We start from the raw sequence: 20,397 nt of genomic DNA, 5'->3' as shown, positions 1-20,397 counted from the left end.
TTAGCTAAAGAAATCTACTCATTTTCCTTGGTTATCTTCTGACCAAAAGGAAAAGGAGTGAGATCAGCCCCAGACAGGAAACCTCTGTGGAGCAGTCCCCAAGGGTTCCTTTACTTGAGCTTCCCAATGTATTTGAGTAACAAACTGCTTATATTCTTATAGTTGGGAACCTTATAAATAAACTCTTATGACCTGTAACTCTACAGTCTCTTTCTGTGTATTCCTTTTTGATTATCTGATCCAGTGATTATGTTCAGCAATACTGAGCCCTTATTTTAACTCTGCTAAGGGGAACAAACCCATTCCAGGAGGTAAATTTGCTTTTTTTAAAGTAGTGCAACCCCTTGAGACCAGATCAACTCTATAAGAATCCATCCAGCCATCTAAAATCAAGAAGAAAAGGTCAAGACTTCGACAGAACTGTAATAAAACAAAAGATATTTTTACAGATTGTATGTGTAGAAAAAGGGGGATTCCTTCCTTGAGTTTCAACGCAGAAATACAGACAACAGAGATGACAAATTGGTGTAAAAGTATCTCCACCGTATTTATTGCTTACATATTTATTTAATAAGAAATGTAGTTTCAGTATGGCTTCCCGTCACATTTGAGCCCCTCCCACGTCTCTGTTTATTCTAACTGTCCCAGGAGCACATCCACATTTAAGACAATTCTAAGAGGAGAAGAAATCCCAGTTGGCCAGAAGCAGCAATCCAATCAGGTTTCCTCCAAAGCCGCTTGGCTCATTGCAGCCCAGCTCAAGCTCCACCACACCCATCATTCTCTGCCACCTATAGCACTTTACCTTCGCATCCCCTGCCACACTGGACCAAACGTTTCCCCAACAGCAGAGCGCCCTTTAATCCTCAGCATGGAACAGGGCATGCGCAGAAGAGAAGCCCGGGATGTAGAGTACACAGGACAGGAGAGGCAGTAGCTGCCTTACGAGACGCTCTATCTAAGAACAGTAAAAGAGGGTTCTTTACAGGGTTTCGCCACTCTAGGATGCAGTAGTCTTTGACCCACCGTCTGAGAGGCCTGGGGAGCGCGGGAATTTTTGGCGGGAAGGATTTGCCTCAGAAGGCCTGAAGGAGCGGAGCCCCCCCACCTGAAACCGGGAAAGGGGCGGGGCGAGTGAGTGGGGGAAGGTCCGCTGTGAGCTAAGGCGGCATCGGAGGGGATTTCAGCCGTTCGGGCTGCGCTGAAGCCGGAGACCGAATGGAGGCCCGGGGGTGTCCCCTTCAGGCGGGGAGCAGCAGCCCGAGCGGCCTCTCCGAGGGTCCCCGCAGCTGCGAGGCTGAGCGCTGGCACTTCCGCAGCTGCGGCTTCCGGAAGGCCGAGGGGCCACGGGCGCTTTGCAGCCGCCTGCACCGGCTGTGCCGGGGGTGGCTGCGGCCCGAGCGGAGCAGCAAAGCCGAGATGCTGGACCTGGTGGTGCTGGAGCAGCTGCTGGCCCTGCTGCCCCCGGAGTTGGCGGGCTGGCTGAGGGAGTGCGGGGCGGAGAACTGCGCCCAGGCGGTGGCCCTGGCCGAAGGCTGCCTCCTCGGCCACGAAGCCGCCCCGGAGCCCGGAAAGGGGCGGCAGGTGAGGGAGTTTTCATCCTCTTCTACGCTTTTTCTTTCTCTTCCTTACAGATAAAAGCAAGAGGAAAACATCAGCAGGTCTTAGGATGATGTATTAGTATGTGCGACTAACTGTGGGACGTTATCTATTTTCCCACATACTTTGTTATGGACTGGACAGCCATAATGCAAAAAATATCTCAATTCTCACGTGGGGGTAGAGGGGGGGGAATGTCATAAAAACCCTTCCTAGTATTCCAGTGAGTACAGTGAGAGAACAAACAAGATTTTATTAATGTGGTCTTAATAGAGCAAGCTAATATTCTTTGTCACGCTTCTTGTCTACCTGGAAGTGCTGATAACTGTTTCCTCCCAATCCAGGGCTCAGACTGAATCCAAGAGGGCTTCTCTATCCAGTAATAGCTATTGCCCAAAATCCCACTGACCCACACCCACAAAAACAAATGAATCATCCAAGTTCTCTAGTCCCTTTAGAAATTTTGATCAGTACCATTAGCATTGAACTGAATATGAATGCAATGTCTTAAATGAATTCCCTTTCTCATGAACACAACCTGTTAACCAAGGCGATGTTGGAGACTTATTTGTCCCAACTTTTTCAAGACACAACTGGTTTTTCTTTGAATACCTTTCACTTCTCCAAGAAGCTTCTTGGAGGAGAAGTGAAACGTCTTCAAAGAAAAACCAAAAAACTCCAGTTGCCTATTGAAAAAATACCTTTTTGTATTTTTACTTATGTATGTAACAATATTATTTTCAGCAGATTGTTTTTCGATTGTTGTGACTTAGATAAAGTTCAAAGCACATTTTATGACCAATTCATGCAAAACTCCACGTAACCCCAAGGGGTTCACATACTTTTTCTTGCAACTGTATATACATATATATATATATATACATATATACATATTTACTTATATATGGCCGCACACTGCCAGGTCAAAAATTTAAGTGATCCTCCACTAGGACTCTACAGTCCCTCTGACAGTTACTGTTTTTGAGCCACGTTTTGCCTAATCTGTACTTGTACCTATGGTTTTTCCTGCCTAAGTGTAAAGCTTTGCTTCTCTCTGCATTACATTTCATTTTCATTCATTACAGTTGGATATCCTTCAGAATCATTTTGCAAAAGTGATTTATTGATCAAACCTGCTGAAAGGTTGCACTCCATCGCAACAGATTCTCCCTAGTTCTGCTTTTCTATATATTCAAAATCATCTTAAAACATTTATCACTCAATGTTAAACCTGATTGGGAATTTGTTAGAAAGAAAGGACGTTGGTCTTACCTGAACGTCTATTTTCAGAGTAGGGGAGGGAATGGTCAGACACGGGTATTCTCAAAGCCTGATTGGTCCAAAGACTGAGAGCAAACGCTTAAATACTGGTGCTTTCCAGTCCTATCCCAGTTTCCTCGAAGGCGAACGGTAGAACTGAAATGACAAAAAACAAACACACAACAAAACCCCTGGGGACCACCTGGGCCCTCCCCTTGGCCCCGACAGAAAAAGCCTCAGGGCGGGTCGTGACCATTCCCTCCCCTACTCTGAAAATAGACGTTCAGGTAACACCAACGTCCTTTTTCCAGAGGAGAGGGAGGGAATGGTCACACGTGGAACATACCCAAGCTAAAGTCTCAGGGAGGGAGAACAAGAACCACTAGGGCCCAAGGGGAGCCTCAACCGCCACCCCCAGGCAACTGAACAGCCTAGGCAAGGGCCCATTTCACTCTAAGAGCCAGTGGCCAATGCTCTCAGGACAGAAAGTCGGGGGAATGCGCCCACTGTATAGTCAGCGCCTCCCTAGTCAAGGGAGGAGCCGAAATCCCCTTCTAGTTCGTGGCTGCGGCAGAAACGTGGTCATGCCAGGATCCCTAGGTGGAGGAATCAAGGTCCCTCCCCACCTAGTCATGTTCCGTGCCCTGCCCAAGGGCATTGCAAACAGGTCTGGGCCAGGAAGCCCAGAGAATGGGCCCATCCAATGGAGCCACACCTCCGTCTCCAAGAAGGAATTGTTTACAGACCTGAGTAGGCCAGGATAGGACCCCTGGCAACCAGTAGAAATAGCCGCTCACCAAGGGAGGGGGACATAGCCCCAAAACTGGGCGCGGCCCAGACCTCCATGCCTGGAAGTAAGCGGGGAACAGATCCAATTTTCCGTACCACCATAGGCAGAACCAGGCCCCTGGAGAGCCAACCTGCGCACGGGTTAGGACCCCCAGAAGCACCCTCCCAGGGATCCCCTGAGTGGGGGGGGGGGAGAGAGGGACCCCACTCCACCTGGGGAAAAAAAGGGGAAACCTGCCTGGGGAACCCATGGCAAAGGAGGACTAAACCCCTAGAAGTGGATCGGGCCAAAAAGGACCTGAGGAGAGGCCAAACCCAGACCCTGGAATAAATGACAAAGGCCCACACATATAGATCTTATGCATATCCCCTGAGAGTTTTACAGCCCTCTGTTAGGCCGCTTACAGAAACAGTTCTCATTTGCTAACCTCTGAAGGATGGAAGGCTGAGCCAACCCTGAGTAGGCCAGGATAGAACCCCTGGCCACCAGTAGAAATAGGTGAACGAAGGAAGACTAATATTTCAAGCTATTTAGCTCTCATCAGCTAGCCATCCCTTACTGGAATTGAACTAAGGCTATTTTACATGTTAGGCAATATAAAAACCTCTAAGCCACAAACACTGCTCCCGCAATATGCAGCCCCTGACCCCCTCCCACGAGAAGGGCTTCAGGGCAGAGGAAAGACTTGAGGGGGGGGGGAACACCCAACCCCTCCCCCTGCAAAGGGCTTTTTCACCTCCCGCCAGGTCTGCCACCTGGCCCTGGGGAACATACAAGCCCCCCTCCATTACCCCACTTACGCGTCCAGCTGGAAGGAATGGAGTATTCCAAGCCTCTATAGGCCCCACCGGGACCTGGGCCTGCTGTCCCTGCTGCCTGCCATGCCGAAGGAAAGTGACCGCACTAGCCGCAATGGTCGTAGGTCAAAGCGCGATCCTCATGCACGTGGCGACCAAGGCAACATGGCCGCCGGAACTCTCACTTCCGATCCAGCGGCTCTGCCGTGCTGAGGCAGGCAAGGTCCATGCTGAAGCAGGCAAGGTCGCGGGAGGCACGCACTCACTCACTCCCCCAGGAACACTCGTAGCGGTCCGAGCCGAAAGGAGAACGCGGCAGCCGCCCGAATCAAACGGTGGCTCCGCAAACGGCTCGCACGCGCCTCGTGGTGCTGCTGCTGCATCTCCTGGCTGTTTAAAGGAGCAAGCAGCCTCTCCAGCAGCTGGAACAAGAGCTGGCACCCCTGCAATCCCCGGGATAGGGCTGAGGCTCTGGGCCCGCGGGGGGGAGGCAGCATGCCACACAGGGCCCTCCCCAACCACCCAGGGCAGTAAACTCTCCCTTGGGGCCGCAGCTGCAGAATTTAGTAATGTAGAGAAGCTTTTTAAAAATGCCCAATTAAACCAAATGAGACCAAATTGGAAAAAAAGTAAATCCTACCATGGGATAATTCTCAACAGTTCTGGGACCAGAAAAGACTGAGAGGAAACTGGGATAGAACTGGAAGGCACCAGTATTTAAGCGTTTGCTCTCAGTCTTTGGACCAATCAAGCTTTGAGAATACCCACGTGTGACCATTCCCTCCCCCTCCTCTGGAAAATGAAGTATGCAAATATCTTTTAATGAGTTTCACTGTTTCAGGGCATGTGTTTTACCCTCAAAGGCACCCTGATGTACATTCCAAGATCTTCTTCTGAACTTTCAGGTTGGTGGTCTCCTCACGGATAGAATAGACATAAATACATTCACAAAGAATGAAAAGCCGTTATTGTCAAGTAATGAAAAGATAAATAAGCAGCTCCTGTTCTGAAGGAAAATAGGAAATAAAAAGGAAGCAACTCAAAAAAGTGGCAGCCAATTATCCAGAAATAACCACAACCAACAGAGTAGGAGTTCTCAAATCCTCTCATTTTTATTTGAATTGGAAAAATACATGTGGAGAACAAAAACTTAAGCAAACTATAACATAGTTAGTTCGAAGTCGTTTCAAAGTAGATAATAAATCAGGCCTTTTTTTTAAGTTGCAGGAGCCATTCATTGAGGAGATCTCAGCAGAGCTCCAGGGAAGAGGACATCCATCCAATGATTCTGAAGAGCTTCTTTTCAGGAGGATCCAACTGGGACTACCTTGCAAGGTAAGCGTAAGTTTCTTCTGTGAAGTTTAAATGCCTTCATTCATGAGCTTCTTTGTAAACCAAAGGCCAAGTCTCTGTGAATTTCAATCGTGCTGTCCCCACAGAATGACCCCGTGAGCCTTACTAATTCAACCTTGAAGATGATCCTAGGAATGGAAACAAAGGTCAATTCACAAAAGTCTTGTACTCTTGAAATGTGTTGGAACAGTTTAATCTTCCTTAATGGCGATCCCCAAGCAGTGCCATTCGGCAACTTGGATGCATCTAACCCATATTTTGTGCCTTTAAAAAAGCAGCATGGAGGTGGTGGAGGGGGGCTTCCCACCCTTAAGTGTGTGTGTTCATTTGCTAGAAGAAAATGTCCATTTGGTTTCTTACAAAGCTCTCTTTTCTTTTGGAATTAAGAAAGAAAACATAAGAGAGGACTGTCACACGGGGAAGATATTTTTTTGTTTCTAGGGCTCTGATCCCTTTGAGGTGGTGGCTGTGGACTTCACAGAGGAGGAGTGGGCACTGCTGGATTCTAGCCAGAAGGCCTTCTGCAGGGAAGTCATGCTGGAGGTTACTATGAATATGGCTGCTCTGGGTAAGGATCCTCTTTGCTCTGGGTTCTATTGATTAGTTGCTTTAAGTGGGAACTAAAGACAGAAGATACATGCACTCAGTTGCATACGGTGGTGAGAACGCTAATGACTACCACCTGTAAAATCTTTCCTAATCTCAGGAAAATCAGAATCACAATGCATAAGGTAAAGGTTCCCCTCCCACATACGTGCTAGTTGTACCCAACTCTAGCGGTGCTCATCTCCGTTTAAAAACCGAAGAGCCAGCGCTGTCCAAAACGTCTCCGTGAACATGAGGCCGGCATGACTAAACGCCAAAGGCTCATAAAACACTGTTACCTTCCCATCAAGGGGGTCACTATTTTTCTGCTGGCATTTTTACATGCTTTCAAACGGCTAGGTTGGAAGAAGCTGGGACAATTAACGGGAGTTCACTCCGTTACATGGCACTAGGGATTCAAAGTGCCGACCTTTCTGATTGACAAGCTCAGCATTTTAGCCACTGAGCCACTGCGTCCAACTCACAATGTATAGTATGTGGCTAATATCCAGTGGACGCCCACATGTGCAAAAGTCTCATACACTTCCCTTTGCTTCCCTTTGCTTCCCTTTAACTGCCAGTGGCCCTGGATTATAAACCAGCCGAGCCACTACATAGTAATTTTGTCCAAAGTTGTCCTCACAGCCACTCTTCTACAAAACAACAAGGGCCTTTTCAGAAATGTCCACCATACCATTGTGAAAGGCCTTAGATTCAAATGCTTGAGCAGATTGACCTAACAACAGTTTAAAGCCATCATATGGGTCAGTGCTGACAAAACTCTTGGATATCATTAAGAGTGTCCTACATAACATTTTCAACCCAACATCTCCTACTTTGACAATTTGTTGTTACCAATGCTGATGTCAGATGGGCATATTTCTGACTGGGAGATACTCCCCCCCCCCCCCCCCAGCCATCATTTTAAATTCTAATGAGAATTTCTGCCTTTTCCCCCCTAAACAGGTGGTGGTGATGGGCTGGAGAATGAGAATGAGAAGCAACGGAGGTTATTTAAGCCACAATATGCAGTGTCTTCAAGGAGTGAATTCCTTACAATTCGTAATCTGACGCACCATCAGAAAATCCCCTCAAATGACAAAACAAATAGTTGCATGGAGTTTGGAAAGAGATTCACTGAAAGTAATGATATTAATTGCAATCAAAGGATTGACACAGAGGACAGACCATATAAATGCATGGAGTGTGAAAAGAGCTTTATTGACAAATGGCACCTTACTTTCCACCTAAGGATGCATGAAGCGGAAAGACCATATAAATGCATAAAGTGTGGGAAAGCATTTGCTAAGAAAGGTCATCTTATTTGTCATGAAAGAATCCACACAGGGGAGAGACCATATAAATGCATACAGTGTGGAAAAGCATTTACTCAGAAAGGTGATCTTATTTATCATGAAAGAATCCACACAGGGGAGAGACCATATAAATGCATACAGTGTGGAAAAGCATTTACTACCAAAAGTAAACTTATTAAACATGAAAGAATCCACACAGGGGAAAAACCGTATAAATGTATACAGTGTGGAAAAGCATTTGCTCAGAATGGTGATCTTATTAATCATGAAAGAATCCACACAGGGGAGAGACCATATAAATGCATACAGTGTGGAAAAACATTTATTCGCAAAAAGAATCTTACTTCTCATGAAAGAATCCACACAGGGGAAAAACCATATAAATGCATACAGTGTGGAAAAGCATTTATTTGCAAAAGTAGTCTTACTTATCATGAAAGAATCCACACGGGGGAAAAACCATTTCAATGTACAGAATGTGGAAATAGCTTTGTTCAGAAAGTACAGCTTAGATCTCATAACAGAATCCACACTGGGGACAGACCATATAAATGCATAGTGTTTGGAAAGAGATTCACTGAAAGTAGTGATATTAATTGCCATCAAAGGATTGACAAAGAGGACAGACCATATGGAGTGTGAAAAGAGCTTTATTGACAAATGGCACCTTACTTTCCACCTAAGGATGCACGAAGTGGAAAGAACCATAAATGCAGACAGTGGAAAAACATTTACTTGGAAATATGATCTTATTAATCATGAAAGAATCCGCACGGGAAAAATCATTTCAATGTACAGAATGTGGAAAGAGCTTTGCTCGGACAGGACAACCTAATTCTTACAAAAGGACCGACACAAGAGAGAGAATATAAATGCATGTAGAGTGGAGAAAGCTCCAGCAATTTCAATAGAATAGGGCTGGAAGGGAACTTGGAGGTCTTCTAGTCCAACCCCCTTTTCCAGCCGGACACTGTCAGGATTCCAAGTAATATCCCCAACAGAATCAAAACTCAGGCATTTACAATACATTTACCCATGAAGGAATTCAAAGTGGGGATAATCCATATGAATGCATGGAGTGTGAAACCAGCTTTGCTCAGAAAAAACAATTTAATTCTCATAAAAGGATTCACCCGGAACAGAGACTATATGCATGTAGTGTGAAAATGGTTTAACAATCACAAGTTATTTATTCACGAAACAATCCAAAATTGGTAAATCTAATACATGGAGTATGCAAATAATTGTACTGGCAAAGAACATCTTATTCATCATGAACGGATGCATGTAGGGAGTAATACTTCTAAATAGACAAAGTGGAAAAGCCTCTAGTAGAATGTCTTATCTGAATTACTATTAGAGGATCCATACAGGGGAGAAATCATGTAAAGCAGTGAGCGTGGAAAAACTTTATTTGGGAACCACCATAATTCTCATAAAATTATTTGAACAGAAGAAACGGCATAAATCCATGGAAGGGACTTCAGAAGAACTTCTGGTTCCAAATATTTGAATTCATTCAGAGCAGCCAGGTTTTCCGTTGCTTGTTTTGACCTGCATTTGTGCTGTGGCAACAGAGATGAAAAATCAGAACTAAGCCCTTCAGTTTCCTGCCTTTTGCCCATCACCATCTTTTCCAAACAGGATTGATGGCTTCCTTGACTTCCCTGTTAATTTAGCAATAGCACTTAGACTTATATACAGCTTCATAGTGCTTTACAATCCTCTCTAAGTGGTTTACAGAGTCAGGATATTGCCGCCAATGATCTGCATCCTCATTTTATTGGCCTTGGAAGGATGGAATGTTGAGTCAATCTTGAGCCTGGTGAGGTTTGAACTGCCAAATTACAGGCAGCTGGCAGGCAGCAACAGTAGTCTGCACTACATTCTAACCACTGCGCCACCAGTTTAATTTACCTAAAAAACACTATAGGCAGAATCCACACACATTTCTCAAATTTAGCAAGGCTTTCAATATGCAGAGTTCTATTCCCACAAAATAGTACTCCTTTTCTTTCCTCTTAAGATTTAGCTAAAGAAATCTCATTTTCCTTGGTTATCTTCTGACCAAAAGGAAAAGGAGTGAGATCAACCACAGAAAGACAACCTCTGTGGAGCAGTCCCCAAGGCATTTTTCCTTCACTTGAGCTTCCCAATGTATTTGAGTAACAAACTCCTTATATTCTTATAGTTGGGAAACTTATAAATAAATCATTATGACCTGTAATTCTACAGTCTCTTTCTGTGTATTCCTTTTTGATTATCTGATCCTGTCATTACGTTCAGCAATACCGAGCCCTTATTTTAAGTCCGCTAAGGGGAACAAACCCATTCCAGGAGGTAAATTTGCTTTTTTTAAAGTAGTACAACCCCTTGAGACAAGATCAACTCTATAAAAATCCACCCAGCCAGGTAAAATCAAGAAGAAAAGGTGAAAAAAAGGTCAAGACTTCGACAGAACTGTAATAAAACAAAAGATATAGTACAGATTGTGTAGAAAAAGGGGGATTCCTTCCTTGAGTTTCAACGCAGAAATACAGACAACAGAGATGACAAATTGGTGTAAAAGTATCTCCACCGTATTTATTGCTTACATATTTATTTAATAACATACGTAGTTTCAGTATGGCTTCCCGTCACATTTGAGCCCCTTCCACGTCTCTGTTTATTCCAACTGTCCCAGGAGCACATCCACATTTAAGACAATTCTAAGAGGAGAAGAAATCCCAGTTGGCCAGAAGCAGCAATCCAATCAATTTTCCTCCAAAGCCGCTTGGCTCATTGCAGCCCAGCTCAAGCTCCACCACACCCATCATTCTCTGCCACCTATAGCACTTTACCTTCACATCCCCTACCACACTGGACTCAACGTTTCCCCAACAGCAGGGCGTCCTTTAGTCGTCAGCATGGAACAGGGCATGCGCAGAAGAGAAGCCCGGGATGTAGAGTACACAGGACAGGAGAGGCAGTAGCTGCCTTACGAGACGCTCTATCTAAGAACAGTAAAAGAGGGTTCTTTACAGGGTTTCGCCACTCTAGGATGCAGTAGTCTTTGAGAGTCTGAGAGGCCTGGGGAGCGCGGGAATTTTTGGCGGGAAGGATTTGCCTCAGAAGGCCTGAAGGAGCGGAGCCCCCCCACCTGAAACCGGGAAAGGGGCGGGGCGAGTGAGTGGGGGAAGGTCCGCTGTGAGCTAAGGCGGCATCGGAGGGGATTTCAGCCGTTCGGGCTGCGCTGAAGCCGGAGACCGAATGGAGGCCCGGGGGTGTCCCCTTCAGGCGGGGAGCGGCCCCTCCGAGGGCCCCCTCAGCTGGGAGGCTGAGCGCTGGCGCTTCCGCAGCTGCGGCTTCCGGAAAGCCGAGGGGCCGCGGGCGCTTTGCAGCCGCCTGCACCGGCTGTGCCGGAGGTGGCTGCGGCCCGAGCGGAGCAGCAAAGCCGAGATGCTGGACCTGGTGGTGCTGGAGCAGCTGCTGGCCCTGCTGCCCCCGGAGTTGGCGGGCTGGCTGAGGGAGTGCGGGGCGGAGAACTGCGCCCAGGCGGTGGCCCTGGCCGAAGGCTGCCTCCTCGGCCACGAAGCCGCCCCGGAGCCCGGAAAGGGGCGGCAGGTGAGGGAGTTTTCATCCTCTTCTACGCTTTTTCTTTCTCTTCCTTACAGATAAAAGCAAGAGGAAAACATCAGCAGGTCTTAGGATGATGTATTAGTATGTGCGACTAACTGTGGGACGTTATCTATTTTCCCACATACTTTGTTATGGACTGGACAGCCATAATGCAAAAAATATCTCAATTCTCACGTGGGGGTAGAGGGGGGGTGTCATAAAAACCCTTCCTAGTATTCCAGTGAGTACAGTGAGAGAACAAACAAGATTTTATTAATGTGGTCTTAATAGAGCAAGCTAATATTCTTTATCCCGCTGCTTGTCTAACTGGAAGTGCTGATAACTGTTTCCTCCCAAGCCAGGGGCTCAGACTGAATCCAAGAGGGCTCCTCTATCCAGTAATAGCTATTGCCCAAAATCCCACTGACCCACACCCACAAAAATAAATGAATCATTCAAGTTCTCTAGTCCCTTTAGAAATGTTGATCAGTACCATTAGCATTGAACTCAATGTGAATGTAATGTCTTAAATGAATTCCCTTTCTCATGAACAGGACCTGTTAACCAAGATGATGTTGGAGACTTATTTGTCCCAACTTTTTCAAGAAACAACTGGTTTTTCTTTGAATACGTTTCACTTCTCCTCCAAGAAGCTTCTTGGAGGAGAAGTGAAACGTCTTCAAAGAAAAACCAAAAACTCCATTTCCCTATTGAAAAAGTACCTTTGGGACAACCATGACCTGGAATCCTTAGAGTCTCCATAGAAACTTATATTTCTTCTCTTAGATAATATTTGTAAGAAGAAGCAGAAAATGAGAATTATTTTCACACAGGTATTTAAAACAGTTGCAAATTAATACAAAGAATGAACAGAGGATAGTAAAAGATTATGAAATAAGAGATGAAAATTGCGTTTTGGTGAACCAAATAGTACTTAGGTTGCATATTTCAAAATCTATGTTTGATGTTATGAGACAAAAACACAGAAAACGTCCACCCCCTCCCCCTGTCCTCAAGGTTTTTGAATCTAGTCCATACTATCATCCTAAAAAGTAGTAATGTTCAGTAAAATACTTTACAAAATCAGTTTGAATATAGTTATGCATTTTTACATTGCTTAGTTTCATTCTAATTAGTAGAGATGCAGATCCCGAGCCTATATGCTTTTCCCAACTGATGTAAGCGGGAAGATTGTATGATTATTAGATACTTAACACAAGTATTTCCTGGATTCTTCAATCAATATAGAGCTGGAAGGGACTTGAGGGTCTTCTTGTCTAACCCCCTTGTTCAGGCAAAAACCCATGTCTGTGTGTGTGTGTGTGTGTGTGTGTGTGTGTGTGTGTGTGTTTTATTTGTGCTGATAAATAAATAAAGGGAGACTAGTATAGATCTATTTCAAGCTATTTAGCTCTCATCAGCTAGCCATACCCTTACTGGGATTTGAACCAGTAAGATGATGGAAGATGACAGATGATGATACACACACACACACACACACACACACACACACACACACACACACACGGCCGCACACTGCCAGGTCAAATTTAAGTGATCCTCCACTAGGACTCTACAGTCCCTCTGACAGTTACTGTTTTTGAGCCAAGTTTTGCCTAATCTGTACTTGTACCTATGGTTTTTCCTGCCTAAGTGTAGAAACCTTGATTGTCTCTGCATTAAATTTCATTTTCTGGAATGGGGCCCATTGTTCAAGTATGACAAGATCATTTTGTATCCTGAGCTTATCTTCTGGGGAGTTGGCTATTCCTGCCAATCTACAAATTTGATGAGTTCCCCTTCTATTCCCTCATCTAAATCATTTATGAAGATATTGAAGAGTACTGAGACTTAGATGTATCTTTGTGATACCCCACTGTAGAAATTCCACTATAGATAGTTCTAAGCAGACTTTCGATTATACGTATGATAGAGTTTGAAAAAAATGGTCCCTGAAGAAAAAACAAAGCTTACAGAGAAAAACAACGAAGTATACTTTATTCATATTCCACTACCATGATCATGGGGCTCCCTACCTGATGATAGGAGAGAACCTTGAATAAACCTATTTTTCAGATTAAATGCATTTGGACATTAACAATTGAAACAATATTAGAGCAAGGTAAAAGGACTAATGCAAGTATACATCATTGTTTTCCTGGACTGTTTTGATAAGCTATTAAACTGAGCTTGCTCAGGATTCTTCCTGATATTAACATGTCAAAAAATTAGTGTTTACATTATGGTTCAGGGAATGGTTGGTCTGCTGACAGTTTTGTGTTATTGAATTTCCTATCATGATTTTCATTACTGTTATTAATTCTATTTTATCTATTCCATTGGTGGAATTCAATTTTTTTTACTCCTCGTTCTGTGGGCATGGCATGGCTTGGTGGGTGTGGCAGGGGAAGGTTACTGCCAAATCTCCATTCCCATCTCACTCCAGGGTAAGGTTACTGCGAAATACCCATTTCCTCCCAATCAGCTGGGACTTGGGAGGCAGATAATAGATAGGGCTGGAGCCAATTAGAGGTGGAATTACCAGTTCTCTGAACTATTCAAAATTTCTACTACTGGTTCTCCAGAACTGATCAGAACCTGCTGAATACAACCTCTCTTCTATTCCCAATTTGTGTCCCGTCATTCTTTTAGTCCACCTAAAAATATTATTGCACTCTGCATGTCCCTTTCCTTTGATATGAAGAGTATATCATTCATTACAGTTGGATATCCTTCAGAATCATTTTGCAAAAGTGATTTATTGATAAAATCTGCTGAAAGGTTGCACTTCATCGCAACAGAGATTCTCCCTAGTTCTGCTTTTCTATAAATAAAAAATCACCTTAAAATATTTATCACTCAACGTTAAGCCTGATTGGGAATTTGTTAGAAAGAATGAAGTATCTACATATCGTTTAATGAGTCTCAGTGTTCCAGGGCATGTGTTTTACCCTCAAAGGCACCCTGATGTACATTCCAAGATCATCTTCTGGTCTTTCAGGTCGGTGGTCTCCTCACTGATAGAATAGACATAAATACATTCACAAAGAATGAAAAGCCGTTATTGTCAAGTAATGAGAAGATAAATAAGCAGCTCCTGTTCTGAAGGAAAATAGGAAATAAAAAGGAAGCAACTCATAAAAGTGGCAGCCAATTATCCTGTAATAACAGCAACCCACAGAGTAGGAGTTCTCAAATCCTCTCATTTTTATTTGAATTGGAAAAATACATGTGGAGAACAAAAACTTAAGTGAACTATCATGGTTAGTTCGAAGTCATTTCAAAGTAGATCATAAATCAGGCCTTTTTTTTAAGTTGCAGGAGCCATTCATTCAGGAGATCTCAGCAGAGCTCCAGGAAAGAGGAGATCCATCCAATGATTCTGAAGAGATTCTTTTCAGGAGGATCCAACTGGGACTACCTTGCCAGGTAAGTGTAAGTTTCTTCTGAGAAGTTTAAACGCCTTCATTCATGAGCTTTTTTGAAAACCAAAGGCCGAGTCTCTGTGAATTTCAATCCAGCTGTCCCCACAGAATGACCCCGTGAGCCTTACTAATTCAACCTTGAAGATGATCCTAGGAATGCAAACAAAGGTCAATTCACAAAAGTCTTGTACTCTTGAAATGTGTTGGAACAGTTTAATCTTCCTTAATATGTTTCAAAAGATATCTTCAGGATCATGTGCAACATTTTGAAATAGGGCAGATAAAAAATCCCTAATAGGTATGTCATGTTTTCTAACAAATGAGTGTTTTATTGCGCCAGAGAGAGAAGCCGAGAGGATTCCCTGCACAAAATCTTTTTGGCGAATTCTGCCAGGCCAGGGGAGGAGGGGTGGTGTTGGTAATCCCCAAGCAGTGCCATTCTGCAACTTGGATGCATCTAACCCATATTTTGTGCCTTTAAAAAAGCAGCATGGAGGAGGTGGAGGGGGGCTTCCCACCGTTAAGTGTGTGTGTTCATTTGGTAGAAGAAAATGTCCATTTAGTTACTTACAAAGCTCTCTTTTCTTTTGGAATTAAGAAAGAAAACATAAGAGAGGACTGTTAAATGGGGAAGATATTTTTTTTGTTTCTAGGGCTCTGATCCCTTTGAGGTGGTGGCTGTGGACTTCACAGAGGAGGAGTGGGCACTGCTGGATTCTAGCCAGAAGGCCTTCTGCAGGGAAGTCATGCTGGAGGTTACTATGAATATGGCTGCTCTGGGTAAGGATCCTCTTTGCTCTGGGTTCTATTGATTAGTTGTTTTATGTGGGAACTAAAGACAGAAGATACATGAACTCAGTTGCATACGGTGGTGAGAACGCTAATGACTACCACCTGTAAAATCTTTCCTAATCTCAGGAAAATCAGAATCCCAATGCATAAGGTAAAGGTTCCCCTCCCACATAGGTGCTAGTTGTTCCCAACTCTAGCGGTGCTCATCTCCGTTTCAAAACCGAAGAGCCAGGATTGTCCAAAGATGTCTCCGTGGTGATGAACGCCAAAGGCTCATGGAATACTGCTACCTTCCCATATTTTTCTACTGTCATTTTTACATTCTTTCGAACTGCTAGGTTGGAAGAAGCTGGGACAAGTAACGGGAGTTCACTCCGTTACACGGCACTAGGAATTCAAAGTGCAGACCTTTCTGATTGACAAGGTCAGCATCTTAGCCACTGAGCCACTGCATCCCACTCACAATGTATAGTATGTGGTTAATATCCAGTGGACACCCACATGTGCAAAAGTCTCATACACTTCCGTTAGCTTCCCTTTAATTGCCAGGGGCCCTGGATTATAAACCTGCCGAGCCACTACATAGTAATTTTGTCCAAGGTTGTCCTCACAGCCACTCTTCTACAAAAAACAAGGGCTTTTTCAGAAATGTCCACCATACCATTGTGAAAGGCCTTAGATGCAAATGCCTGAGCAGATTGACCTAACAACAGTGTAAAGCCTTCATATGGGTCAGTGCTGACAAATCTTTTGGATATCATTAAGAGTGTCCTACAAAACATTTTCAAGCCAGCATCTCCTAGTTTGACAATTTGTTGTTACCAATGCTGTTATCAGATGGGCATATTTCTGACTGACCCCCCCCCCCGCCATCATTTTAAATTCTAATGAGAATTCCTGCTTCCTTCCCCCCAAACAGGTGGTGGTGATGGGCTGGAGAATGAGAATGAGAAGCAGCGGAGGTTATTTAAACCACAATATGCAGTGTCTTCAAAGAGCCAAAGTGAATTCTGTACAAGTCGTAAACTGACGGACCATCAGAAGATCCCCTCAAATGACAAAACATATAGCTGCATGGAGTTTGGAAAGAGCTTAAGTGAGAGTAGTGATATTAATTGCCATCAAAGGATTGACACAGAGGATAGACCCTATAAATGCATGGTGTGTGAAAAGAGGTTTATTGACAAATGGCACCTTACTTTCCACCTAAGGATGCACGAAGCGGAAAAACCATATAAATGCATGGAGTGTGGAAAAAGCTTTTGTCAGAACTCAGACCTTAATTGTCATAAGAGGATCCACACTGGGGAGAGACCATATAAATGCATACAGTGTGGAAAAGCATTTGCTCGCAAAAATAATCTTACTTGTCATGAAAGAATCCACACAGGGGAAAAACCATTTCAATGTACAGAATGTGGAAAGAGCTTTGCTCAGAAAGTACAGCTTAAGTCTCATAACAGAATCCACACTGGGGACAGACCATATAAATGCATGGAATTGGGGAAGAGATTCACTGAAAGTAGTGATATTAATTGCCATCAAAGGATTGACACAGAGGACCGACCATATAAATGCATGGAGTGTGAAAAGAGCTTTATTGACAAATGGCACCTTACTTTCCACCTAAGGATGCATGAAGCGGAAAGACCATATAAATGCATACAGTGTGGAAAAACATTTACTCGGAAATATTATCTCATTAATCATGAAAGAATCCACACAGGGGAAAAACCATTTCAATGTACAGAATGTGGAAAGAGCTTTGCTCAGAAAGGACAGCTTAAATCTCATAGCAGAATCCACACTGGGGACAGACCATATAAATGCATGGAGTTTGGAAAGAGATTCACTGAAAGTAATGATATTAATTGCCATCAAAGGATTGACACAGAGGACAGACCATATAAATGCATGGAGTGTGAAAAGAGCTTTATTGACAAATGGCACCTTAGTTTCCACCTAAGGATGCATGAAGCGGAAAGACCATATAAATGCATGGAGTGTGGAAAAAGCTTTTGTCAGAACTCAGGACTTAATAGTCATAAGAGGATCCACACTGGGGAGAGACCATATAAATGCATACAGTGTGGAAAAGCATTTACTCACAAAAATAGTCTTACTTGTCATGAAAGAATCCACACAGGGGAAAAACCATTTCAATGTACAGAATGTGGAAAAAGCTTTGCTCGGACAGGACAACTTAATTCTCATAAAAGGACCCACACAGAAGAGAGACCATATAAATGCATTTAGTGTGGAGAAAACTGCAACAATTTCAACAGAATAGAATAGGGTTAGAAGGGATCTTGGAGGTGTTCACGTCTAATACCCTGCTCCAGCAGGAGACTTTCATGTTTCCAAGTAACATCTGCAACAGAATAAAACAGGCATTTACAATTCATTGTAAAGCGGCAGGCTGGGCTAGCCTAGTTTAATGCTAATGGGTGGGGGAGCGAGCAACACGGCCGGGGCAGGTGTTCCAGAAGGTACTTCCGGGTCCACCGGTCGAACCTCCTCTCAGAGGTTGCTGAAATTCATGAACTGCTTCGCCCAAACCGGTGCCAACCGGCAGAAACCCATCACTGGTATAGACGCTATAGCCAAGAGCCCTAAAGGATGGGGCAGGATTTATAGTGTTTTGGCTCTCTAGGAAGCAGTACTCTCTGGTTGAGAGAGAGAGAGCCTGATAGGCCAGCTAAGTGCCAGACGTTTTGGCCGGAATGGTTTTCAGTTGCTCCGCTGAAGCACAAAAGCCCTGATGGAGTGTAGTCCCCCCCCTTCTCTTTTGAAACTGGGAAAGGGGTGGGGGAGGGTCCACGGTGACCAAAGGCAGCCCCAGCAGCAGTTAGACCTATATACCGCTTCATAGGGCTTTCAGCCCTCTCTAAGCGGTTTACAGAGTCAGCATATCGCCCCCACAGTCTGGGTCCTCATTTCACCCACCTCGGAAGGATGGAAATCTGAGTCAACCTTGAGCCGGTGAGATTAGAACTGCTGAACTGCAGATAACAGTCAGCTGAAGTGGCCTGCAGTACTGCAGCCTAACCTTCGGCTGCGCTGAAGCTGGAAACCGAAGGCCGGGGTGGGGGGGCAGGAGGAACAGTGGTCCTTCAGGCACGGAGCAGCAGCTACAAGGAGTCCGTCGGGGGGGGGGAGCAGCGGCCCTAGCGGCCTCCTCACGGAACCTTGCAGCTCCGAGGCGTCACTTGGAAAGATAAACTTAATTCTCATAAAAAGATCTACATAGGAGAGAAACCATATAAATGCATAGAGTGCAGAAAGAGCTTTATTAACAAATAGCAACATACTTCCCACCAAAAGATGCACACGGAGAGACCATAAAAATGTATACACTGTGGAAAAGTGTTTACTTGGAAAAGTGGTCTTATTAGTCATTAGAAAATCCATACAGGGGAGAAACCATTTCAATGTACAGAATATGGAAAGAGCTTTGCTCAAAAAGGACAACTTAATTTTCATGAGAGAATCCACACAGGGCAGAGACCATATAAATGCAGAGAGTGTGGGAAAAGCTTTGCTCAAACAGGACAACTTAATTCTTATAAAAGGACCAACACAGAAGAGAGAGAATATAAATGCATGTAGAGTGGAGAAAGCTCCAGCAATTTCAATAGAATAGGGCTGGAAGGGAACTTGGGGGTCTTCTAGTCCAACTTCCTGCTCTAGCAGGAGACTGTCAGGATTCCAAGTAATATCCCCAACAGAATCAAAACTCGGCCATTTACATTTACTCATGAAGGAATTCAAAGTGGGGATAATCCATATGAATGCATGGAGTGTGAAACCAGCTTTGCTCAGAAAGAACAACTTAATTCTCATAAAAGGATTCACGCGGAGCAGAGACTATATATATGCATGTAGTGTGAAAATGGTTTAACAATCACAAGTTATTTATTCACGAAACAATCCAAAATTGGTAAATCTAATGCATAGAGTATGAAAATAATTTTACTGGCAAAGAACATCTTATTCATCATAAATGGATCCATGTAGGGAGCAATACTTCTAAATGGATAAAGTGGAAAAGCCTCTAGTAGAATGTCTTATCTGAATTACTATTAGAGGATCCATATAGGGGAGAAATCATGTAAAGCAGGGAGTGTGGAAAAACTACTTGGGAACCACCATAATTCTCATAAAATTATGTGAACAGAAGAAACTGCATAAATCCATGGAAGGGACTTCAGAAGAACTTCTGGTTCCAAATATTTGACTTCATTCAGAGCAGCCAGGTTTTCCGTTGCTTATTTTGAGCTGCATTTGTGCTGTGGCAAGAGAGATGAAAAATCAGAACTAAGCCCTTCAGTTTCCTACCTTTTGCTGATCACCATCTCGCCATCTTTTCCAAACTGAGGATTGATGGCTTCCTTGACTTTCCTGTTAATTTAGCAGTAGAACTTAGACTTATATACAGCTTCATAGTGCTTTACAATCCGTTCTAAGTGGTTTACAGAGTCAGGATATTGCCGCCAATGATCTGCATCCTCATTTTATTGGCCTTGGAAGGATGGAATGTTGAGTCAATCTTGAGCCTGGTGAGGTTTGAACTGCCAAATTACAGGCAGCAGCAGTAGTCTGCACTACATTCTAACCACTGCGCCACCAGTTTAATTTACCTAAAAAACACTATAGGCAGAATCCACACGCATTTCTCAAATTTAGAAAGGCTTTCAATATGCAGAGTTCTATTCCCACAAAATAGTACTCCTTTTCTTTCGTCTTAAGATTTAGCTAAAGAAATCTCATATTCCTTGGTTATCTTCTGACCAAAAGGAAAAGGAGTGAGATCAGCCCCAGACAGGCAACCTCTGTGGAGCAGTCCCCAAGGGTTCCTTTACTTGAGCTTCCCAACTTCCCAA

At 44.0% G+C, this 20,397-nt stretch overlaps 2 protein-coding genes across 3 annotated transcripts; both read left to right on the top strand.

The window, feature by feature from the left end:
* Positions 1 to 877: 877 nt before the first annotated feature.
* LOC148047216 (uncharacterized) lies at positions 878 to 9,327 on the top strand. 2 transcript variants are annotated; one of them, XM_087711266.1, is made up of 4 exons: positions 878 to 1,584; positions 5,674 to 5,781; positions 6,241 to 6,367; positions 7,351 to 9,327. In XM_087711266.1, the coding sequence occupies exons 1-4, from the start codon at positions 1,219 to 1,221 to the stop codon at positions 8,340 to 8,342; spliced, it is 1,593 nt and encodes a 530-aa protein (XP_087567392.1). In that variant the 5' UTR covers positions 878 to 1,218; the 3' UTR covers positions 8,343 to 9,327. The 2 variants fall into 2 exon arrangements, with proteins under 2 accessions (XP_087567392.1, XP_087567391.1); XM_087711265.1 differs by having other exon boundaries at positions 5,668 to 5,781.
* Positions 9,328 to 10,767: 1,440 nt separating this feature from the next.
* On the top strand, positions 10,768 to 17,914 carry LOC148047215 (uncharacterized). Its single transcript, XM_087711253.1, has 4 exons — positions 10,768 to 11,303; positions 14,613 to 14,726; positions 15,376 to 15,502; positions 16,434 to 17,914. Exons 1-4 carry the CDS (start codon positions 10,950 to 10,952, stop codon positions 17,768 to 17,770), a joined length of 1,932 nt encoding a protein of 643 aa, XP_087567379.1. The 5' UTR covers positions 10,768 to 10,949; the 3' UTR covers positions 17,771 to 17,914.
* The last annotated feature ends 2,483 nt before the right edge of the window (positions 17,915 to 20,397 follow it).

This window comes from Thamnophis sirtalis, unplaced genomic scaffold (genome assembly GCF_051295495.1).
Source record: "Thamnophis sirtalis isolate CommonGarterSnake01/CBP01778 unplaced genomic scaffold, rThaSir2_p1.2 scaffold_3, whole genome shotgun sequence".
Taxonomy (NCBI): domain Eukaryota; kingdom Metazoa; phylum Chordata; class Lepidosauria; order Squamata; family Natricidae; genus Thamnophis; species Thamnophis sirtalis.
Note: the sequence above shows the minus strand (reverse complement) of the source record. Positions and strands in the feature narration are given on the sequence as shown.

What these genes read in the sequence shown, in the direction of transcription:
- LOC148047215 (XM_087711253.1), top strand. Translation starts at nt 10,950, where the DNA reads ATGGAGGCCCGGGGGTGTCCCCTTCAGGCGGGGAGCGGCCCCTCCGAG. An exon ending in AGCCCGGAAAGGGGCGGCAG is followed by an intron (nt 11,304 to 14,612) that starts GTGAGGGAGTTT and finishes CTTTTTTTTAAG; the next exon opens with TTGCAGGAGCCATTCATTCA. An exon ending in TATGAATATGGCTGCTCTGG is followed by an intron (nt 15,503 to 16,433) that starts GTAAGGATCCTC and finishes CCCCCCAAACAG; the next exon opens with GTGGTGGTGATGGGCTGGAG.
- LOC148047216 (XM_087711265.1), top strand. Translation starts at nt 1,219, where the DNA reads ATGGAGGCCCGGGGGTGTCCCCTTCAGGCGGGGAGCAGCAGCCCGAGC. An exon ending in AGCCCGGAAAGGGGCGGCAG is followed by an intron (nt 1,585 to 5,667) that starts GTGAGGGAGTTT and finishes CTTTTTTTTAAG; the next exon opens with TTGCAGGAGCCATTCATTGA. An exon ending in AACTGGGACTACCTTGCAAG is followed by an intron (nt 5,782 to 6,240) that starts GTAAGCGTAAGT and finishes TTTTGTTTCTAG; the next exon opens with GGCTCTGATCCCTTTGAGGT.